Genomic DNA, 20267 nt, shown 5'->3' with positions numbered 1-20267 from the left:
TACAATATGCTCCCTCTTCCACCGTCAGTGATACTATTTTACACTATGCTTCCTCTTCCACCTTCAGTGATACCATTTAACACTATGCTCCCTCTTCCACCGTCAGTGATACTATTTTACACTATGCTCCATTCCATCGTCAGTGATACTATTTTACACTATGCTCCCTCTTCCACCATTAGTGATACTATTTTACAATATGCTCCCTCTTCCACCGTCAGTGATACTATTTTACACTATGCCCCCTCTTCCACCGTCAGTGATACTATTTTACACTATGCTTCCTCTTCCACCTTCAGTGATACTATTTTACACTATGCTCCATTCCATCGTCAGTGATACTATTTTACACTATGCTCCCTCTTCCACCATTAGTGATACTATTTTACAATATGCAACCTCTTCCACCATCAGTGATACTATTTTACACTATGCCCCCTCTTCCACCGTCAGTGATACTATTTTACACTATGCTTCCTCTTCCACCTTCAGTGATACCATTTAACACTATGCTCCCTCTTCCACCGTCAGTGATACTATTTTACACTATGCTCCATTCCATCGTCAGTGATACTATTTTACACTATGCCCCCTCTTCCACCTTCAGTGATACTATTTTACACTATGCTTCCTCTTCCACCTTCAGTGATACTATTTTACACTATGCTTCCTCTTCAACCTTCAGTGATACTATTTTACACTATGCTCCATTCCATCGTCAGTGATACTATTTTACACTATGCTCCCTCTTCCACCATTAGTGATACTATTTTACAATATGTTCCCTCTTCCACCGTCAGTGATACTATTTTACACTATACCCCCTCTTCCACCGTCAGTGATACTATTTTACACTATGCTTCCTCTTCCACCTTCAATTATACTATTTTACACTATGCTTCCTCTTCCACCTTCAGTGATACTATTTTACACTATGCTCCATTCCATCGTCAGTGATACTATTTTACACTATGCTCCCTCTTCCACCATTAGTGATACTATTTTACAATATGTTCCCTCTTCCACCGTCAGTGATACTATTTTACACTATACCCCCTCTTCCACCGTCAGTGATACTATTTTACACTATGCTTCCTCTTCCACCTTCAGTGATACTATTTTACACTATGCTCCATTCCATCGTCAGTGATACTATTTTACACTATGCTCCCTCTTCCACCATTAGTGATACTATTTTACAATATGCAACCTCTTCCACCGTCAATGATACTATTTTACACTATGCTCCATTCCATCGTCAGTGATACTATTTAACACTATGCTCCCTCTTCCACCTTCAGTGATACTATTTAACACTATGCCTCCTCTTCCACCGTCAGTGATACTATTTTACACTATGCTTCCTCTTCCACCTTCAGTGATACTATTTTACACTATGCTCCCTCTTCCACCGTCAGTGATACTATTTTACACTATGCTCCATTCCATTGTCAGTGATACTATTTTACACTATGCTCCCTCTTCCACCATTAGTGATACTATTTTACACTATGCTCCCTCTTCCACCGTCAGTGATACTATTTTACACTATGCTCCCTCTTCCACCGTCAGTGATACTATTTTACACTATATGCTCCATTCCATCGTCAGTGATACTATTTAACACTATGCTTCCTCTTCCACCTTCAGTGATACTATTTTACACTATGCTCCCTCTTCCACCGTCAGTGATACTATTTTACACTATGCTCCCTCTTCCACCTTCAGTGATACTATTTTACACTATGCTCCCTCTTCCACCGTCAGTGATACTATTTTACACTATGCTTCCTCTTCCACCGTCAGTGATACTATTTTACACTATGCGCCCTCTTCCACCGTCAGTGATACTATTTTACACTATGCTCCCTCTTCCACCGTCAGTGATACTATTTTACACTATGCTTCCTCTTCCACCGTCAGTGATACTATTTTACTCTATGCTCCCTCTTCCACCGTCAGTGATACTATTTTACACTATGCTCCCTCTTCCACCGTTAGTGATACTATTTTACAATATGCTCCCTCTTCCACCGTCAGTGATACTATTTTACACTATGCTCCCTCTTCCACCGTTAGTGATACTATTTTACACTATGCTCCCTCTTCCACCGTCAGTGGTACTATTTTACACTATGCTCCCTCTTCCACCATTAGTGATACTATTTTACAATATGCTCCCTCTTCCACCGTCAGTGATACTATTTTACACTATGCTCCATTCCATCGTCAGTGATACTATTTTACACTATGCTCCATTCCATCGTCAGTGATACTATTTTACACTATGCTCCCTCTTCCACCATTAGTGATACTATTTTACAATATGCTCCCTCTTCCACCATCAGTGATACTATTTTACACTATGCTCCATTCCATCGTCAGTGATACTATTTTACACTATGCTCCCTCTTCCAACATTAGTGATACTATTTTACACTATGCCCCCTCTTCCAGCATCAGTGATACTATTTTACACTATGCCCCCTCTTCCACCTTGAGTGATACTATTTTACACTATGCTTCCTCTTCCACCGTCAGTGATACTATTTTACACTATGCTCCATTCCATCGTCAGCGATACTATTTTACACTATGCTCCCTCTTCCACCATTAGTGATACTATTTTACAATATGCTCCCTCTTCCACCGTCAGTGATACTATTTTACACTATGCTCCATTCCACCGTCAGTGATACCATTTTACACTATGCCTCCTCTTCCACCGTCAGTGATACTATTTAACACTAAACCCCCTCTTCCACCTTCAGCGATACTATTTTACACTATGCTCCCTCTTCCACCGTCAGTGATACTATTTTTACACTATGCTCCATTCCATCGTCAGTGATACTATTTTACACTATGCTCCCTCTTCCACCGTCAGTGATACTATTTTACACTATGCTCCCTCTTCCACCGTCAGTGATACTATTTTACACTATGCACCCTCTTCCACCGTCAGTGATACTATTTTACACTATGCTCCCTCTTCCACCGTCAGTGATACTGTTTTACACTATTCTCCCTCTTCCACCGTCAGTGATACTATTTTACAATATGCTCCCTCTTCCACCATTAGTGATACTATTTTACAATATGCTCCCTCTTCCACCGTCAGTGATACTATTTTACACTATGCTCCCTCTTCCACCGTCAGTGGTACTATTTTACACTATGCTCCCTCTTCCACCATTAGTGATACTATTTTACACTATGCTCCCTCTTCCACCATTAGTGATACTATTTTACAATATGCTCCCTCTTCCACCGTTAGTGATACTATTTTACACTATGCTCCCTCTTCCACCGTCAGTGGTACTATTTTACACTATGCTCCCTCTTCCACCATTAGTGATACTATTTTACACTATGCTCCCTCTTCCACCATTAGTGATACTATTTTACAATATGCTCCCTCTTCCACCGTCAGTGATACTATTTTACACTATGCTCCATTCCATCGTCAGTGATACTATTTTACACTATGCTCCCTCTTCCACCATTAGTGATACTATTTTACACTATGCCCCCTCTTCCAGCGTCAGTGATACTATTTTACACTATGCCCCCTCTTCCACCTTGAGTGATACTATTTTACACTATGCTCCCTCTTCCACCGTCAGTGATACTATTTTACACTATGCTTCCTCTTCCACCGTCAGTGATACTATTTTACACTATGCTCCCTCTTCCACCGTCAGTGATACTGTTTTACACTATTCTCCCTCTTCCACCGTCAGTGATACTATTTTACAATATGCTCCCTCTTCCACCGTCAGTGATACTATTTTACTCTATGCTCCCTCTTCCACCTTCAGAGATACTATTTTACACTATGCTCCCTCTTCCACCGTCAGTGATACTATTTTACACTATGCTCCCTCTTCCACCATTAGTGATACTATTTTACACTATGCTCCCTCTTCCACCGTCAGCATTACTATTTTACACTATGCTCCCTCTTCCACCGTCATTGATACTATTTTACAATACTGTGTTCAGACTCTCTGTCCCCGCACTTTTTGCTACTATTGGTGACCCCTAATCTCCCCTGCAGTCTGCATTATCCCTATTTATGTACAAACTGTTTGACCTTAGACTTTTAGTGGGCGTGCGTGGAGCCTGTGTGACCAGTTTGCAGGTTTCATTACCGGGATGAAGATGATTCTAAGGGTTTGATGCTTCCTCTTCTGACAGGCGCAGGTTCTAGAGTTGGTAAACCCGTGGCCGATGTAGTTGTCGTCCATGTGGATGAGACCCTTCTTAATAATCCAGGGGGAAGACTTCTTCTTAATCGCTAGCAAATCAATAGGTTAGTATTAAACTAATGAAAGTAGTGTAACTGATAGAGATAAAACAATAATAATATACAAAATGCACCGTATAATTATCTTACATGTAATATGGCAATATCTAGAAGAGAGGTAATGGTTTTCCAACTGATAATGAGATTATTCATTGAGTGGGTCGATCCTCGGGGCGAATGGGAATCTGACAGTATCTGTCTAATTAGCTAAAAGACTGCCGTGACGTGGAAAGGTAACCTGACTTCACCCCAGTTATATAGACATGTACATCAATAGCAATCCATAAAAAGTACAGTGTTGTGGATTGAAAGAGGGGAATCCCTTGTCATATCTTTCAATCCCCAAATAAAATAAAATAAATAATCTGCAGGATATACAGCGCTGTTTTGCAGTAAACTCAAGTCAAAATTGCTAAACTGGCGTAATGTCTACTTTTGTCTTAGTTCGGTCTATCGTTTGTGATTCTGTTTTCCGTTTACCACAAATGAATTATTATTATTAATATTAAATTATTATTATTTAAACCATTGAGGGATACATTGTTGACACCATTTGGTACATATTGCCCTTGTTATTATTATTATGCTGTGTTTTGTTACTGCTCAAATCTTTCTAGTTTTTACATTAAATAAATGCTTTGCAGAATGCGGCACCATATTGGTGTCCAGAGCATCCCTTTCAATGGAGCGAAATGAAACAATCAGATTATATTATACAAATCTTGATTGAGACAATGACCGTAGTGTAAACAATTCATCTATTGGGAAACCATGAAAACTAGTTTCTGGAGATATTCGAAGCACCCAGAATGCCTTGTTCTTGTAGCTGAATTCGAATGATTTCAGGATTACCTTTGGTATGGTCATTTTCTCCCCCTTTTCAGAGCCTTCCTCTGAATCAGAACACGTGTAATTCTCGTTGCAGGAGAGCAGTGGATTCAGTCGGGGTTTGTGGATGGGTTGGAAGTTAATCTGGGTGCTCAGTAGGTTACTGACTGCCCGTAGTGAGTTGCACACGTGTGGGGGTAAAGAAGGGTCGGCAAGGATGTCTGTAATAAGACCATGAGCTTCTCCCATGACCGCGATGTCCACCGTGATACTGGTACCTGAGGACTAAAACACAGGAAACTAAATACCAGCAAACGTTCCTCCAGTAAGGGATTGTGTTTGGATTTAAAGCATGAATTACGACTCATTTAACAGGATTACAAACTTGCTGTTAAGATTTTTGTTTGAATATGTCACGTATCTGATTTTGGTTTTAAATCCAAGTTTGTTTTTTCCGCCAATCCTCTGGCAGTCTCACCGTGACTTCCTCACTAAAACAAACTAATAAGAGTCCAACATAATGGTTACAGACATAGTAATTAGCCCTTCTATTCATCGGATGAGAGTCTGCTTCCAGGGATGGGCACGAGGAGTGTGGGAAAGGATAAAGAATGAATTGCCGTCCCTATTCTGACATTCTCTATATCACCTCCAACAAACTTCCTTATTAAGATTTTGTGCTTTCTTACCACCTCCGCCTGCAGACCATTCCCTGCAGCTACTAGCATTCCCACAGCCAAGGATTAGTGTCACCCCTAAATTATCTGCTGAATGAGAATAGACCTGGTGTGTGAGTGTGTCTGTATGTGTGTCTGTGTGTCTGTGGAATACAGAAATTATTACGTTTTGACCACATAGTTGATAGAAGTAACATGAAGTTACGTTATACAACAAACATGTCTCTCTCTGTATATTTTATTTTCCATTAATACATGCAGATACGGCTGAAACCTCCTCATTCTCACAACTGGGAATGAAATGCCCCAAACATTCGATTTTTGTGATTATGCAGTTTATCTCAATTAATGCCTCCTCCTCTCTAGGACACGAGAAGCAAGATATTTCCATCAGTAGTTAAAGTTCGCTCCAACCATCTAGACGGGTACAGGAGTTTATTGGGCCTGTTACACCATTACTAATTGAATGAAATAAAAGCCGTTTGAGCTGGAGCAGGTGGCAGCACATCGCGTGTGGCGAATGAAAATAATCAAGTGGCAAATTGCAAATGTGAACAGAAACAAAAGTACAGAAAGATCAGCGACACCATGCCTCCGCTACGCTGCAATTTATCCAATATGATACACAATCTGTAATACATAATAAACTATCTGCTGCATTAATAACACCACCTTTCAATGAAGGGAACGGTCACAATACGGCTGAACATTAGTCTTTTCCAGTGTCATTAATGGGATTGTAGGAAACAGAAATCAAATTCTTTTAATACTGACAAACCTGAATATCGAATAGAAGTGTGGCAGAAATGCCTCTGCCACGTGTTCTTGGAGGGGCCTGCTTGCCAGCCTCCTGCCTCAAGATTATGGGCCCTTTAAAAACTTATGTGAGTTATGTACTTTTGTACTCCATAAGGAGAGACTGACCATTGGCCCTAATTCCCTGGAACTGTTTTGGGCATAGGACCATGTGCATGGTGGGTCAAAATTATGACTTCCATGGAAATCCTGAACCTCTAAACCGATCTGGGTGATTTTGGGATATGTTGGTCCCCCAGATCGGGGCTATCAGGGGATGTGACGTTTGTGTTTTTTCCATGTTTTAGGGGAACTTTTGGGGCATTGTTGTATTGCATGTTTCTTGTACTGAGAAATAATTTAATAATATGTATATGTACTTAAGTAATTATCTCCCAGGCACAGGGGAGGGATTGGCCTATTTTGTGTGGGAGTGTCCTGGACCTGAGAGCCAATGTAATCGCATGTAGGTTTTTACTGAAGTCTACTCTCAGGTCCAGGGGGGAGTGCCCCTTGCATGGGGACTTGCATAAAAGGCCAGTTGTTGCTACCAATAAACCAGTTCCTGCTTACCCTTCACATAGAGCCTGGTCTCATGTGTGGGGGGAACGGCTGTATCTACCCTGGGGCTCTTATAAGAGCAGCCTGCTTTGCTCTCTGGACTAGAAAAGGTCCTGCTCTCTGGACTAGGAGAGGTCTACCCTGAACTGATCTGAGTGATTTTTGGATATGTTGGCCACCCAGATCAGGGCTATCAGGGGATGTGACATTTGTGGGTTTTATGTATTTTTAGGGTACTTTTGGGGTGTTTTAAAAAACTATGTTTTTTTTGTGCTTGGAGATAATTGGATTAGAATTAGTGCAGTTACTGGTTCAATTATCTCCCAAGCAGAGGGGAGGGATTTTTTGTCATGTGTGGGAGTGCCTTACATTGTAAATGTGTTATTATTAGTGTGTAAGTTTGTGTCCCTGTCCCCAACAAGGTCCATGTGGGCGTTAACCTTGCTTAAGGACTTGCATAAAAGGCCATAGTAGCTCCCATTAAAGAGAGAGGAAATCTTGGCTCATGTTTGGGGGATTGGAGAACTATATTCACTCAGGGGATTGCTATAATCACTATACTCCCCTGAGTATAATCACCAGCTCTTCTAAGAGCTTGTTCCTGCTACGCTCTCTGGACTAGGAAAGGTCTACACACAGGAAGCTGGATCCTGGTCTTGGGTCCATGGTGGGTGGAGGACGGCGAGACCCCAACCAAGCTGCGGCAGTTCGTGGGGTTTATGGTGGTTATGGTGTTCCAGTACAGTACTAATGGTGCTCGCAAGTACTAGGAAGCAGCGACTGACGGAGGTACCCAGTCGGGGTGCAAGGCGGTCCGTCACACATTCATTATACGGCAAATTATTTACCGTCTTCCTTGATTGTTTGCCAATCTCCAGACTAAAATGAGTAGTTCACCAGAGAAGGATAAATGGCCGGTACAGACTGACAGCAAAGATCCTCATCCAATAAGAAATGTTAAAGAGAACTTGAATGTGATTTAAGCTACCCAATGTGGGCTAAAATCAACAATACAAAAATATATTATAATTTATTCACTAATTTAGGTAACAGTCATTGAGAATGTGAGTAATTAAAGTATGTTATGGCAGGAAGTGCTCACAGAGTACGGGTGCCGGCAATTGCACAGTAACCAGGACAGTCCTGCATTTTGGGGTACAGTTCTGCAAAATTCAGGGTGCGGCTGGGGCTAGGACCATGCAGAGAGCAATCTGTACATGGTCTGTGGGAGGGATGGGGGGCGGGGGCGTGGCTGTCAGTCATCCTGGTCACACTTTTTAGGGGTGGGCAAGCATCTTCTGTAGGGCAAACCTGTCCAGCAAACCCACTGAATCCGTGCAGAACTGTAATAATACAATGAGCTGTAATAATACAATGAGCTACAACAATACAATAAGCTGTAAAGATACACTGAGCTGTAATGATACAATAAACTGCAATGATACACTTAGTTGTAATAATACAATAAGCTGTAAAGATACATTGAGATATAATATTATATTAAGCCGTAATTATACAATTGTGGAGTATTAATCGGTTACTTTCCATCCACCTCGTGGAGTATTAATTGGTTACTTTACATCCACATTGTGGAGTATTAATTGGTTACTTTCCATCCACCTTGTGGAGTATTAATTGGTTACTTTACATCCATCTCGTGGAGTATTAATTGATTACTTTACATCCACCTTGTGGAGTATTAATTGGATACTTTACATCCATCTCGTGGAGTATTAATTGGTTACTTTACATCTATCTCGTGGAGTATTAATCGGTTACTTTACATCCACCTTGTGGAGTATTAATTGGTTACTTTACATCCATCTCGTGGAGTATTAATTGGTTACTTTACATTCATCTCGTGGAGTATTAATTGGTTACTTTACATTCATCTTGTGGAGTATTAATTTGTTACTTTACATCCATCTCATGGAGTATTAATAGATTACTTGACATCCATCTCGTGGAGTATTAATTGGTTACTTCCATCCACCTTGTGGAGTATTAATTGGTTACTTTACATCCATCTGGTGGAGTATTAATTGGTTACTTTACATCCACGTTGTGGAGTATTAATTGGTTACTTTCCATCCACCTTGTGGAGTATTAATTGGTTACTTTACATCCATCTCGTAGAGTATTAATTGGTTACTTTACATTCATCTCATGGAGTATTAATTGGTTACTTTACATTCATATCGTGGAGTATTAATTTGTTACTTTACATCCATCTCATGGAGTATTAATTGATTACTTGACATCCATCTCATGGAGTATTAATTGGTTACTTTACATCCACCTTGTGGAGTATTAATTGGTTACTTTACATCCACCTTGTTGAGTATTAATTGGTTACTTTCCATCCACCTTGTGGAGTATTAATTGGTTACTTTACATCCATCTCGTGGAGTATTAATTGGTTACTTTACATCCATCTCATGGAGTATTAATTGGTTACTTTACATTCATCTCGTGGAGTATTAATTTGTTACTTTACATCCATCTTGTGGAGTATTAATCGGTTACTTTCCATCCACCTTGTGGAGTATTTATCGGTTACTTTCCATCCACCTTGTGGAGTATTAATTGGTTACTTTACATCCACCTTGTGGAGTATTAATTGGTTACTTTACATCCATCTCATGGAGTATTAATTGGTTACTTTACATCCACATAGTGGAGTATTAATTGGTTACTTTCCATCCACCTTTTGGAGTATTAATCGGTTACTTTCCATCCACCTTGTGGAGTATTAATTGGTTACTTTCCATCCACCTTGTGGAGTATTAATTGGTTACTTTACATCCATCTCGTGGAGTATTAATTGGTTACTTTAAATCCACCTTGTGGAGTATTAATTGGTTACTTTACATCCATCTCGTGGAGTATTAATTGGTTACTTTACATCTATCTTGTGGAGTATTAATCGGATACTTTCCATCCATCTTGTGGAGTATTAATCGGTTACTTTCCACCCACCTTGTGGAGTATTAATTGGTTACTTTACATCCACCTTGTGGAGTATTAATTGGTTACTTTACATCCATCTCGTGGAGTATTAATTGGTTACTTTACATTCATCTCGTGGAATATTAATTGGTTACTTTACATTCATCTCGTGGAGTATTAATTTGTTACTTTACATCCATCTCATGGAGTATTAATTGATTACTTGACATCCATCTCATGGAGTATTAATTGGTTACTTCCATCCACCTTGTGGAGTATTAATTGGTTACTTCCATCCACCTTGTGGAGTATTAATTGATTACTTTACATCCATCTGGTGGAGTATTAATTGGTAACTTTACATCCATCTCGTGGAGTATTACTTTATATCCATCTCATGGAGTATTAATTGGTTACTTTACATCCACATTGTGGAGTATTAATTGGTTACTTTCCATCCACCTTGTGGAGTATTAATTGGTTACTTTACATCCATCTCGTGGAGTATTAATTGGTTACTTTACATTCATCTCATGGAGTATTAATTGGTTACTTTACATTCATCCCGTGGAGTATTAATTTGTTACTTTACATCCATCTAATGGAGTATTAATTGATTACTTGACATCCATCTCATGGAGTATTAATTGGTTACTTTACATCCACCTTGTGGAGTATTAATTGGTTACTTTACATCCACCTTGTGGAGTATTAATTGGTTACTTTACATCCATCTTGTGGAGTATTAATTGGTTACTTTCCATCCACCTTGTGGAGTATTAATTGGTTACTTTACATCCATCTCGTGGAGTATTAATTGGTTACTTTACATTTATCTCGTGGAGTATTAATTGGTTACTTTACATTCATCTCGTGGAGTATTACTTTGTTACTTTCCATCCATCTCATGGAGTATTAATTGATTACTTGACATCCATCTCGTGGAGTATTAATTGGTTACTTTCCATCCATCTTGTGGAGTATTAATCGGTTACTTTCCATCCACCTTGTGGAGTATTAATCGGTTACTTTACATCCACCTTGTGGAGTATTAATTGGTACTTTACATCCACCTTGTGGAGTATTAATTGGTTACTTTACATCCACCTTGTGGAGTATTAATTGGTTACTTTACATCCATCTCGTGGAGTATTAATTGGTTACTTTACATTCATCTCATAAAGTATTAATTGGTTACTTTACATTCATCTCGTGGAGTATTAATTTGTTACTTTACATCCATCTCATGGAGTATTAATTGATTACTTGACATCCATCTCGTGGAGTATTAATTGGTTACTTCCATCCACCTTGTGGAGTATTAATTGATTACTTTACATCCATCTCGTGGAGTATTAATTGGTAACTTTACATCCATCTCGTGGAGTATTCATTGCTTACTTTAAATCCATCTTGTGGAGTATTAATTGGTTACTTTACATCCATCTCGTGGAGTATTAATTGGTTACTTTATATCCATCTCATGGAGTATTAATTGGTTACTTTAAATCCACCTTGTGGAGTATTAATTGGTTACTTTACATCCACCTTGTGGAGTATTAATTGGTTACTTTACATCCATCTCGTGGAGTATTAATTGGTTACTTTACATTCATCTCATGGAGTATTAATTGGTTACTTTACATTCATCTCGTGGAGTATTAATTTGTTACTTTACATCCATCTCATGGAGTATTAATTGATTACTTGACATCCATCTCGTGGAATATTAATTGGTCACTTTACATTTATCTCGTGGAGTATTAATTGGTTACTTTACATCCATCTTGTGGAGTATTAATTGGTTACTTTATATCCATCTTGTGGAGTATTAATTGGTTACTTTCCATCCACCTTGTGGAGTATTAATTGGTTACTTTACATCCATCTTGTGGAGTATTAATTGGTTACTTTCCATCCACCTTGTGGAGTATTTATTGGTTACTTTACATCCATCTCGTGGAGTATTAATTGGTTACTTTACATTTATCTCGTGGAGTATTAATTGGTTACTTTACATCCATCTTGTGGAGTATTAATTGGTTACTTTATATTCATCTCGTGGAGTATTAATTGGTTACTTCACATCCATCTCGTGGAGTATTAATTGGTTACTTTATATCCATCTCGTGGAGTATTAATTGGTTACTTTACATTCATCTAGTTGAGTATTAATTGGTTACTTTACATCCATCTTGTGGAGTATTAATTGGTTACTTTACATCCATCTCGTAGAGTATTAATTGGTTACTTTATATCCATCTCGTGGAGTATTAATTGGTTACTTTACATCCATCTGGTGGAGTATTAATTGGTTACTTTATATCCATCTCGTGGAGTATTAATTGGTTACTTTACATTCATCTCATGGAGTATTAATTGATTACTTGACATCCATCTCATGGAATATTAATTGATTACTTGACATCCATCTTGTGCAGTATTAATTGGTTACTTGACATCCACCTTGTGGAGTATTAATTGGTTACTTTCCATTCACCTTGTGGAGTATTAATTGGTTACTTGAAATCCACCTTGTGGAGTATTAATTGGTTACTTTCCATCCACTTTGTGGAGTATTAATTGGTTACTTTACATCCATCTTGTGGAGTATTAATTGGTTACTTTCCATCCACCTTGTGGAGTATTAATTGGTTACTTTCCATCCACCTTGTGGAGTATTAATTGGTAACTTTACATCCATCTCGTGGAGTATTCATTGCTTACTTTAAATCCATCTTGTGGAGTATTAATTGGTTACTTTACATCCATCTCGTGGAGTATTAATTGGTTACTTTATATCCATCTCATGGAGTATTAATTGGTTACTTTAAATCCACCTTGTGGAGTATTAATTGGTTACTTTACATCCACCTTGTGGAGTATTAATTGGTTACTTTACATCCATCTTGTGGAGTATTAATTGGTTACTTTACATCCATCTCGTGGAGTATTAATTGGTTACTTTATATCCATCGCATGGTGTATTAATTGGTTACTGTATATCCATCTCGTGGAGTATTTATTGGTTACTTTATATCCATCGCATGGTGTATTAATTGGTTACTTTATATCCATCGCATGGTGTATTAATTGGTTACTTTACATTCATGTTGCGGAGTATTAATTGGTTACTTTACATTCATCTCGTGGAGTATTAATTTGTTACTTTACATCCATCTCATGGAGTATTAATTGATTACTTGACATCCATCTCGTGGAGTATTAATTGGTTACTTCCATCCACCTTGTGGAGTATTAATTGATTACTTTACATCCATCTCGTGGAGTATTAATTGGTAACTTTACATCCATCTCGTGGAGTATTCATTGCTTACTTTAAATCCATCTTGTGGAGTATTAATTGGTTACTTTACATCCATCTCGTGGAGTATTAATTGGTTACTTTATATCCATCTCATGGAGTATTAATTGGTTACTTTAAATCCACCTTGTGGAGTATTAATTGGTTACTTTACATCCACCTTGTGGAGTATTAATTGGTTACTTTACATCCATCTCGTGGAGTATTAATTGGTTACTTTACATTCATCTCATGGAGTATTAATTGGTTACTTTACATTCATCTCGTGGAGTATTAATTTGTTACTTTACATCCATCTCATGGAGTATTAATTGATTACTTGACATCCATCTCGTGGAATATTAATTGGTCACTTTACATTTATCTCGTGGAGTATTAATTGGTTACTTTACATCCATCTTGTGGAGTATTAATTGGTTACTTTATATCCATCTTGTGGAGTATTAATTGGTTACTTTCCATCCACCTTGTGGAGTATTAATTGGTTACTTTACATCCATCTTGTGGAGTATTAATTGGTTACTTTCCATCCACCTTGTGGAGTATTTATTGGTTACTTTACATCCATCTCGTGGAGTATTAATTGGTTACTTTACATTTATCTCGTGGAGTATTAATTGGTTACTTTACATCCATCTTGTGGAGTATTAATTGGTTACTTTATATTCATCTCGTGGAGTATTAATTGGTTACTTCACATCCATCTCGTGGAGTATTAATTGGTTACTTTATATCCATCTCGTGGAGTATTAATTGGTTACTTTACATTCATCTAGTTGAGTATTAATTGGTTACTTTACATCCATCTTGTGGAGTATTAATTGGTTACTTTACATCCATCTCGTAGAGTATTAATTGGTTACTTTATATCCATCTCGTGGAGTATTAATTGGTTACTTTACATCCATCTGGTGGAGTATTAATTGGTTACTTTATATCCATCTCGTGGAGTATTAATTGGTTACTTTACATTCATCTCATGGAGTATTAATTGATTACTTGACATCCATCTCATGGAATATTAATTGATTACTTGACATCCATCTTGTGCAGTATTAATTGGTTACTTGACATCCACCTTGTGGAGTATTAATTGGTTACTTTCCATTCACCTTGTGGAGTATTAATTGGTTACTTGAAATCCACCTTGTGGAGTATTAATTGGTTACTTTCCATCCACTTTGTGGAGTATTAATTGGTTACTTTACATCCATCTTGTGGAGTATTAATTGGTTACTTTCCATCCACCTTGTGGAGTATTAATTGGTTACTTTCCATCCACCTTGTGGAGTATTAATTGGTTACTTTACATCCATCTCGTGGAGTATTAATTGGTTACTTTATATCCATCGCATGGTGTATTAATTGGTTACTGTATATCCATCTCGTGGAGTATTTATTGGTTACTTTATATCCATCGCATGGTGTATTAATTGGTTACTTTATATCCATCGCATGGTGTATTAATTGGTTACTTTACATTCATGTTGCGGAGTATTAATTGGTTACTTTACATCCATCGCATGGTGTATTAATTGGTTACTTTATATCCATCGCATGGTGTATTAATTGGTTACTTTATATCCATCGCATGGTGTATTAATTGGTTACTTTACATTCATGTTGCGGAGTATTAATTGGTTAGTTTACATCCATCTTGTGGAGTATTAATTGGTTACTTTATATCCATCTAGTGGAGTATTAATTGGTTACTTTTCATTCATGTTGTGGAGTATTAATTGGTTACTTTATATCCATCGCATGGTGTATTAATTGGTTACTTTACATTCATGTTGTGGAGTATTAATTGGTTACTTTACATTCATGTTGTGGAGTATTAATTGGTTACTTTACATCCATCTCGTGGAGTATTAATTGGTTACTTTATATCCATCGCATGGTGTATTAATTGGTTACTTTATATCCATCGCATGGTGTATTAATTGGTTACTTTATATCCATCTCGTGGAGTATTAATTGGTTACTTTACATTCATGTTGTGGAGTATTAATTGGTTACTTTATATCCATCGCATGGTGTATTAATTGGTTACTTTATATCCATCTAGTGGAGTATTAATTGGTTACTTTATATCCATCTCGTGGAGTATTGATTGGTTACTTTATATCCATCTCGTGGAGTATTAATCGGTTACTTTACATCCATCTCGTATTATATTGTTTTCTTTTTCATTTATCTTATGAAATTAGAATTTCTCTGCCATAGTATAAAGTTTTTTCTGCATGTCCGGGGTACTTCTTTCCTTCTATCCCTTGTAGCCCAGTTGGGTCCTTTAAGTGAGTGTCCGCGCTCAGCGATATCCTGGACCTTGTCCTAGTACTCTGTTCCATGGAGCAGCTGGCCTTGCTCTAACTCGCTCTCCTCCTGTTTCATGTTTCCATTCCCAGTTTGACTCCAGCCACTTTGTTCCATTCAGAAATTTAACCTGTGCAGCTGATGGTACCCATCATACTCCCAATCCCGCAGCCTCTGCTTTTCTTCAATTAATAGTGCAGGTCATTGACCTGGTTTATATTCTATCCCTGGTGATTGGACTGCGAGAAACCAAAATCCAAAATCACAGAGCTAGGCAAAAAGTTTACATTGTTTCAAATACCCATTTTCCCGAACCTCCATATCTGCTACGTGTAAATCAATAATGGTCAGGATTTCACCGTATTGTCAGAGACCTTCAACTATTGATCGTTTCAATGCAATAAAGCAAGACAAAAATGGAAATAAAAAGAAAACTCAGTTGGCATGAGTTGGCAAAACACTGGCGAGATTTAGATAAAATATGATGATTAGGAAAATTATTTCTAAAAACCAAATCCTGAAGACTACGGGTAATAAATCTGATAAGTTTAAAGATTCCGGCTCGTCATATCACACAAGATATAAAGGTCTCATGCCAAATCCTTAATATGTTCTTGGACACATCTGCCAGTTTGTAAAGTGACCAAACACTTTCATAATAATAATAAAAGACTAATTATATTACATGAAAAAGTTAAAATATAGCTGTGGTAGCAGAAGTGAAATATCCACCACACCAGGTTTTCAGGAGATTAAATTACTGTGGATTAAAGGAAACAAAATGTTTCCACCCCTGGAATAAACCCACTAATTTTATATTATAGTGTGATGTTTCTCCTTCTCAAAAAATTCCATTGGTTGGCTAAATTGAGTGTTATACATTGGTTGGAAAACTGTGTTATATATTAATATACTATACTGTGTTATATATTAGTTGGAGTGCCGTGTTATATATTAGTTGGAGTGCTGTGTTATATATTAGTTGGAGTGCCGTGTTATATATTAGTTGGGGTGCCGTGTTATATATTAGTTGGGGTGCCGTGTTATATATTGGTTGGAGTGCCGTGTTATATATTAGTTGGAGTGCCGTGTTATATATTAGTTGGAGTGCCGTGTTATATATTAGTTGGAGTGCTGTGTTATATATTAGTTGGAGTGCCGTGTTATATATTAGTTGGAGTGCTGTGTTATATATCAGTTGGAGTGCCGTGTTATATATTAGTTGGAGTGCCATGTTATATATTAGTTGGGGTGCCATGTTATATATTAGTTGGGGTGCCGTGTTATATATTGGTTGGGGTGCCGTGTTATATATTAGTTGGGGTGCCGTGTTATATATTAGTTGGAGTGCCGTGTTATATATCAGTTGGAGTGCCGTGTTATATATTAGTTGGAGTGCCGTGTTATATATTGGTTGGGGTGCCGTGTTATATATTAGTTGGGGTGCCGTGTTATATATCAGTTGGAGTGCCGTGTTATATATTAGTTGGAGTGCCGTGTTATATATTAGTTGGAGTGCTGTGTTATATATTAGTTGGAGTGCCGTGTTAAATATTAGTTGGGGTGCCGTGTTATATATTAGTTGGAGTGCCGTGTTATATATTAGTTGGGGTGCTGTGTTATATATTAGTTGGAGTGCCGTGTTATATATTAGTTGGAGTGCCGTGTTATATATTAGTTGGAGTGCCGTGTTATATATTGGTTGGGGTGCCGTGTTATATATTAGTTGGGGTGCCGTGTTATATATTAGTTGGAGTGCCGTGTTATATATTAGTTGGAGTGCCGTGTTATATATTGGTTGGAGTGCTGTGTTATATATTAGTTGGGGTGCCATGTTATATATTAGTTGGCGTGCCGTGTTATATATTAGTTGGAGTGCCGTGTTATATATTAGTTGGAGTGCCGTGTTATATATTAGTTGGGGTGCCGTGTTATATATTAGTTGGAGTGCAGTGTTATATATTAGTTGGAGTGCCGTGTTATATATTGGTTGGAGTGCCGTGTTATATATTGGTTGGGGTGCCGTGTTATATATTAGTTGGATTGCCGTGTTATATATTAGTTGGAGTGCCGTGTTATATATTGGTTGGGGTGCCATGTTATATATTAGTTGGGGTGCCGTGTTATATATTAGTTGGAGTGCCGTGTTATATATTAGTTGGGGTGCCGTGTTATATATTGGTTGGGGTGCCATGTTATATATTCGTTGGGGTGCCGTGTTATATATTAGTTGGGGTGCCGTGTTATATATTCGTTGGGGTGCCGTGTTATATATTAGTTGGGGTGCCGTGTTATATATTAGTTGGGGTGCCGTGTTATATATTGGTTGGAGTGCCGTGTTATATATTGGTTGGAGTGCCGTGTTATATATTAGTTGGGGTGCCGTGTTATATATTGGTTGGAGTGCCGTGTTATATATTGGTTGGAGTGCCGTGTTATATATTAGTTGGGGTGCCGTGTTATATATTGGTTGGAGTGCTGTGTTATATATTAGTTGGGGTGCCGTGTTATATATTGGTTGGGGTGCCATGTTATATATTAGTTGGGGTGCCGTGTTATATATTAGTTGGGGTGCCGTGTTATATATTAGTTGGAGTGCTGTGTTATATATTAGTTGGGGTGCTGTGTTATATATTGGTTGGAGTGCCGTGTTATATATTGGTTGGAGTGCCGTGTTATATATTAGTTGGAGTGCCGTGTTATATATTAGTTGGAGTGCTGTGTTATATATTGGTTGGAGTGCCGTGTTATATATCAGTTGGAGTGCCGTGTTATATATTAGTTGGAGTGCCGTGTTATATATTAGTTGGAGTGCCGTGTTATATATCAGTTGGAGTGCCGTGTTATATATTGGTTGGAGTGCCGTGTTATATATTAGTTGGAGTGCTGTGTTATATATTAGTTGGGGTGCCATGTTATATATTAGTTGGGGTGCCGTGTTATATATTAGTTGGAGTGCCGTGTTATATATTAGTTGGAGTGCCGTGTTATATATTAGTTGGGGTGCCGTGTTATATATTAGTTGGAGTGCAGTGTTATATATTAGTTGGAGTGCCGTGTTATATATTGGTTGGAGTGCCGTGTTATATATTGGTTGGGGTGCCGTGTTATATATTAGTTGGATTGCCGTGTTATATATTAGTTGGAGTGCCGTGTTATATATTGGTTGGGGTGCCATGTTATATATTAGTTGGGGTGCCGTGTTATATATTAGTTGGAGTGCCGTGTTATATATTAGTTGGGGTGCCGTGTTATATATTGGTTGGGGTGCCATGTTATATATTCGTTGGGGTGCCGTGTTATATATTAGTTGGGGTGCCGTGTTATATATTCGTTGGGGTGCCGTGTTATATATTAGTTGGGGTGCCGTGTTATATATTAGTTGGGGTGCCGTGTTATATATTGGTTGGAGTGCCGTGTTATATATTGGTTGGAGTGCCGTGTTATATATTAGTTGGGGTGCCGTGTTATATATTGGTTGGAGTGCCGTGTTATATATTGGTTGGAGTGCCGTGTTATATATTGGTTGGAGTGCCGTGTTATATATTAGTTGGAGTGCCGTGTTATATATTAGTTGGAGTGCTGTGTTATATATTGGTTGGAGTGCCGTGTTATATATCAGTTGGAGTGCCGTGTTATATATTAGTTGGAGTGCCGTGTTATATATTAGTTGGAGTGCCGTGTTATATATCAGTTGGAGTGCCGTGTTATATATTGGTTGGAGTGCCGTGTTATATATTAGTTGGGGTGCCGTGTTATATATTAGTTGGGGTGCCGTGTTATATATTAGTTGGGGTGCCGTGTTATATATTGGTTGGGGTGCCGTGTTATATATCAGTTGGGGTGCTGTGTTATATATTAGTTGGAGTGCCGTGTTATATATTAGTTGGAGTGCCGTGTTATATATTAGTTGGAGTGCCGTGTTATATATTAGTTGGGGTGCCGTGTTATATATTAGTTGGAGTGCTGTGTTATATATTAGTTGGAGTGCTGTGTTATATATTAGTTGGAGTGCCGTGTTATATATTAGTTGGAGTGTCGTGTTATATATTAGTTGGGGTGCCGTGTTATATATTAGTTGGAGTGCCGTGTTATATATTAGTTGGGGTGCCGTGTTATATATTAGTTGGAGTGCCGTGTTATATATTAGTTGGAGTGCTGTGTTATATATTAGTTGGGGTGCCGTGTTATATATTAGTTGGAGTGCCGTGTTATATATTAGTTGGAGTGCCGTGTTATATATTGGTTGGAGTGCCGTGTTATATATCGGTTGGAGTGCCGTGTTATTTATTAGTTGGAGTGCCGTGTTATATATTGGTTGGAGTGCCGTGTTATATATTAGTTGGAGTGCCGTGTTATATATTAGTTGGAGTGCTGTGTTATATATTGGTTGGAGTGTCGTGTTATATATCAGTTGGAGTGCCGTGTTATATATTAGTTGGAGTGCCGTGTTATATATTAGTTGGGGTGCCGTGTTATATATTAGTTGGAGTGCTGTGTTATATAT

General features: G+C 38.1%; 1 protein-coding gene across 3 annotated transcripts in view; it reads right to left on the bottom strand.

Moving 5' to 3' along the window:
- PDE3A (phosphodiesterase 3A) overlaps window positions 1-20267 on the bottom strand; it is a 443952-nt gene that overhangs the window by 121910 nt on the left and 301775 nt on the right. For all 3 annotated transcript variants that reach the window (XM_063446637.1, XM_063446639.1, XM_063446638.1), the window contains 2 exons: window positions 5162-5422; window positions 4155-4300 (listed from right to left, as the gene is read on the bottom strand). In XM_063446637.1, the coding sequence (XP_063302707.1) occupies window positions 4155-4300; window positions 5162-5422 (407 nt within the window). The remainder of the gene's footprint in view (window positions 1-4154; window positions 4301-5161; window positions 5423-20267) is intronic.

The sequence above is a fragment of the Pelobates fuscus genome, chromosome 3 (genome assembly GCF_036172605.1).
Source record: "Pelobates fuscus isolate aPelFus1 chromosome 3, aPelFus1.pri, whole genome shotgun sequence".
Taxonomy (NCBI): Eukaryota; Metazoa; Chordata; class Amphibia; order Anura; family Pelobatidae; genus Pelobates; species Pelobates fuscus.
Note: the sequence above shows the minus strand (reverse complement) of the source record. Positions and strands in the feature narration are given on the sequence as shown.